Source organism: Austrofundulus limnaeus, unplaced genomic scaffold (genome assembly GCF_001266775.1).
Source record: "Austrofundulus limnaeus strain Quisiro unplaced genomic scaffold, Austrofundulus_limnaeus-1.0 Scaffold69, whole genome shotgun sequence".
Classification (NCBI taxonomy): domain Eukaryota; kingdom Metazoa; phylum Chordata; class Actinopteri; order Cyprinodontiformes; family Rivulidae; genus Austrofundulus; species Austrofundulus limnaeus.
Genome location: NW_013952471.1, coordinates 3691 through 8119, shown reverse-complemented (window position 1 = coordinate 8119; position 4429 = coordinate 3691). Strand labels below are relative to the sequence as shown.

At 36.7% G+C, this 4429-nt stretch overlaps 1 protein-coding gene across 1 annotated transcript in view; it reads right to left on the bottom strand.

The window, feature by feature from the left end:
* Positions 1-2134, bottom strand: part of LOC106518962 (FERM domain-containing protein 5) — a 16531-nt gene extending 14397 nt beyond the window's left edge. The window contains exon 1 of the mRNA XM_014010412.1: positions 1970-2134. Within this exon, the coding sequence (XP_013865866.1) occupies positions 1970-2101 (132 nt within the window). The 5' untranslated portion in view covers positions 2102-2134. The remainder of the gene's footprint in view (positions 1-1969) is intronic.
* Between the last annotated feature and the right edge of the window lie 2295 nt (positions 2135-4429).

Sequence of the window (4429 nt, the reverse complement as noted above, 5' to 3'; positions counted from 1 at the left end):
GACCTTACCAGGGAGGCTTAAGAGTGTGACCCCCCTGTAATTGGAGCACACCCTCCGGTCCCCCTTTTTAAACAGGGGGACCACCACCCCAGTCTGCATAGAACTTGAGTTATTACAAGTAATGGCTTGCATTATTGGTAACCAGAGAAACCACAAGGCTAATTTCACCTCGTGGGCTGATAACTGACATAAACTCAAATATCAGGCAGAAATATTTATACTTACATAATAAAAACGCACACAGGTCTTATACACACGTGATTAAAGAAGGATTGATAGTGGATGCTATCCGTGGATGGATGTTTTTATGCCACCGAACCACACAGAAGCACAGAAATAACTTGTTCATCTCCGTGAAAGTCGAACTACAAAAAACGAAGATGCATCATGGGTATTGTAGTGTTAAAACGCACAGGTGGACTTTTAACAAGTAGTAGCATTTTGTTTTAAAATCAACTCAGTCCTTTGAGATACAGTATTTTTGGTTTTAATGTAGTAACGATAAAATGTGGTGTTTTCCACCCAAGGTTATTAAACAATCAGCTTTATTTAGACTTCCTGCAGCACAAAGAGGGAGTAATATGAAGAAATCTTTTTAGAATAAAACAAAATGTTCAGATGAGCGAGGGATTTTTGTTACAGTGCTGAACATAAGTCACTAATCAGCAGAACAATAGCAGACTGTAAACTCAAACACTGACGCTCCTTTTGTTAACCTTTTACTGATTGTGTTTTATTTGGTCTCAAAACCTTTCTGCAGGCTGACATCTTAATTGAGCAAAACGCTGTGAGACTGCAGGAGGGTAACATTTATAATTCTATTCAAAGTTCAGGAGTGCAAGATTAACAAATAATCAGAAGCTGTGCAAATTTACACGACTGAGTTAATTCCCCTGATATTCATACCAATCAAAGATTTAGCCTTTTTTCCCAGCTTCTATAATTAACTTGCAGATCTGCCCACCTGCAGGGAATGTCTCTATGCATGAGGAAGAAAAATCATTAGATTAGTAAGCACAAAAAATTGCTCTACACCAAGCAGATTTTTCTAAATTAATTTAAAACAGGACAATTTAGACCAGTGGTTCGCAAACTTTTTGTCTTCTGACCCACAAAACATTCATGGCAAAAACTTGTGACCCCAAATATTACTGGTCTGAGTACACGAACTTCGTTAATAACCCTAAAAACACAGGCTTTTTGACAATCTAAACAGCTTATACACAAATATAAATACTTATTTTTACTTTATTTTGTGTTTTTGTAATAATTATAGGGAAAATATTACATCAGCAATTATTTTATTACCCTTTAAATTGATTTCTGGAGCTTATCCAAGGTGCTTCATGACCCATAATTGGGTCCCAAGCCCAACTTTGGGAACCAAAGTGCAGTGGTTCCCAAACTTTTCAGCTTTTGACCCACAAAATAACAGTAGCAGAGACATGTGCCACCAACTATTTTTGGATGATAAACATTTTTATCAGGTCAACAAAACTTGGGCATAGTATCAATATTTTTGTACTACTTTTATCCATTTTAACCTCACTCCTTTTGTAACAACTAAGGCAAAAATGTAATTAATTCAGAAAATCTTTTCAGGACCTCACCTTGATGTTTCAGGACCCCACTTTGGGTCCCAACCCCAACTTTGGGAACCACTGATTTAGACAATAAAAGCTGTTGGAAAAATGTACAGAACTAATATAGATTAGCTTTACTTGGATTATATATGCAGCTGAATAGCTATTAAAAAGAAAAGTGTCATTACTGATGATAAATTCATAAGTAAATGTTTATTAAAGAAGGTCTAATATTACAACTAGCTGTAGATCACTAAAATGTGTCCTTGACACCTTGGTTTTTTGTCAGTTAAGAGTTCAGGTCAGAAAACGTAATTTGAATGAAAAAAATGAGGGAAAAAAGAAGTCAAACATGGTCAAACTCATGTAGTAAAATGAACACTTACTCTTTGCTTGTCTGGATCAACATATCTGATGCCAAAGTAGTCCTTCTCCAGCAGGTTGAGGTGGTGACAGATGAGGTCAAACAGGTACTGTCCCTTAGCATCTCGCTGAAAAACAGATTGGAGAAATTTCATACAGCCTCTGTCCTCGCTCCCTTTTGTGTTTTTGCTTATTCAGACATCAACATCATTGGTGAAACAAACTGTACCTAAAAACACTCAGAGTGAAACATCTGAGCTTCACTCAGGGCACCAAACAATATGAAATACTTAAAAAAAATCCTAATATTGAAATAATGAAGACATTTTTTCTGTCTTAAATTTTTTCGGGATTGTCTGTAAAGTCCAAACAACCACCAGAAAGTGTTTTAATATTTCACTGTTCTCAAGGGAGATATCTGAGTCCCATCAAATATTCATATCAAGGCAGCAGCCATCTGTGAAAGCTTAAAAAAATATTCTGCTGCAGTAAAAAGACCTGGAAAAGCAGCGGGAAAAGGTCCTGGGTAAAGAAAAGATGGTCAGAAAGGGAAGGGAAGCATCTGTCATACAATGACTCATTTACAGAGTTTATTATATGAATAATATTTATTTAAACAAATAATAACTTCACTTGATTTATGGAAGATAAATGTATTGCTTAAGCTTGAAGAGGAAACAATAAAATAAAATAAAGTTTTTGTGATTCAGTTGGTTGGTTGAATGAAAAACAGGTAAAGGTGGCCTGTGATGTACCCCGCACCTCACACTGCTGGACATGGGCACCCGTGACCTCCACGACCCGGAAACAAAGAAGTGGATCAAGATGGGATGATGTGCTGTTTACCCGTGTGAAAATCCTGAAGGGTAATTTTATTGTTTCACCTTTGTGTTTTTAGTTCTTACTGTGGTGAAACATGTTCGACAAAGAAGTAAAGATCAAACGTTCACCTCAATAAATGAAGCCATCAGTTAACAAGAGCTCGTCCTTTGTGAGTTACTAAAGGGAGAAACACAAGGAGTTGTAAAATGGAGTTTGTGCAAAAGAACTAAAAAGTTGTTTTTTCGTGCTGGCAGAGGAGATTTTATGAAGTCACCTGACCCTGAGGTACTGTATGTGTGTAAAACTCTAGCTCATTGGTACAACAAATGTAGGTTTGTTATAAAACTTGTGCATTTAAAACACTGAAAATGTAAAATGTAATGTAAGGTAAGCAATCTACCAGAGCGTGCACAGTAAAAATGATTAAGTCCATCTAGAAAGGCCGGGATGTGAAACTGTGACCTTCTTGCCGTGAGGTGAAAGTATTGCTTCTTTTTAAAGTATGTATTATTCCTATGTTCAAACGGAAAAGGTCTTGGTCAAATTATTCCAGAACGTCTTATCCCTCTTTTTTTTTTATTACTGTACTACAGTAGAAGCTTACTGAATAGAAGCATTGCTTCTTTTTCTCCTCACTGTTTTATGTGCACATATACAATACTCTGCAAAGGTAAAGAACACAACGTAATGTCCCACCCTGTCCTTTCAGGGAGACACCGTGTTCTCATCGGTGACACCAAACTGCACCGTCAGAGAAAGTTAAATGCAGAAACGTGAGAACTGGAGAGGGAAGAGAAAGGCAAAACCTATCAGGAAGTGAGGGAGAACAAACATGTGAGAGACAGATTGTTGTGGCTCAGTACAGTAAGGCACGGCAGCAAAATCCCAAACAGGGAACAGAAGAATGACCGCACTCATGTTAGTGTCCATTCAGATCGGAGAACAAAACTTTCAGATAGTTTAATGCAGACAAAGATCAGCTGATAACGAGAACATCAGTCTGCACTTACTGACATTCAAGACCGAAGTGTAAATATTATAAATAATTCAAAATTACACATTTTTATAAACCATTCTGTCAAAAATCTGTTTAATAATAGAAAGAATAAACTGAGAGACTAAACTCCATCTCTCCCCTATCCTAACATTTGTAAAAGAAGATTCCCACACTGCATCCTCTGGCCATAATGCTTTTCTGTAGTTTCACATCTAAACGATTATGTTTAGATTCTGCACATTTACCCCTGAAATATTCCTTCATAGTTTTCTTTCAGATTCATAATTTGAAGATTTATTCAGTTGCAACATTTTTTTTTTATCGAGCAAATATACATCTGGAATACAGAACATACAATATGTCACAAATCATGTTGAAAAATTAGTTTTCCATAAATAAACTTAATTTTTGTTAAACTTTAAAATGTTCTAAATTTCCAGTTCTAATATGGATGAATGAAGATAAAGATAGATGGATGGGTGGATGGACAGAAGGATGGACAGATGGATGGGTATATGGATGCATGGATTGATGGGAGAATGGATGGATGGATGGATGGATAGATGGATGGGTATATGGATGAATGGACGCATGGATTGATGGGAGAATGGATGGATGGATGGATGGATAGATGGATGGGTATATGGATGAATGGACGCATGGA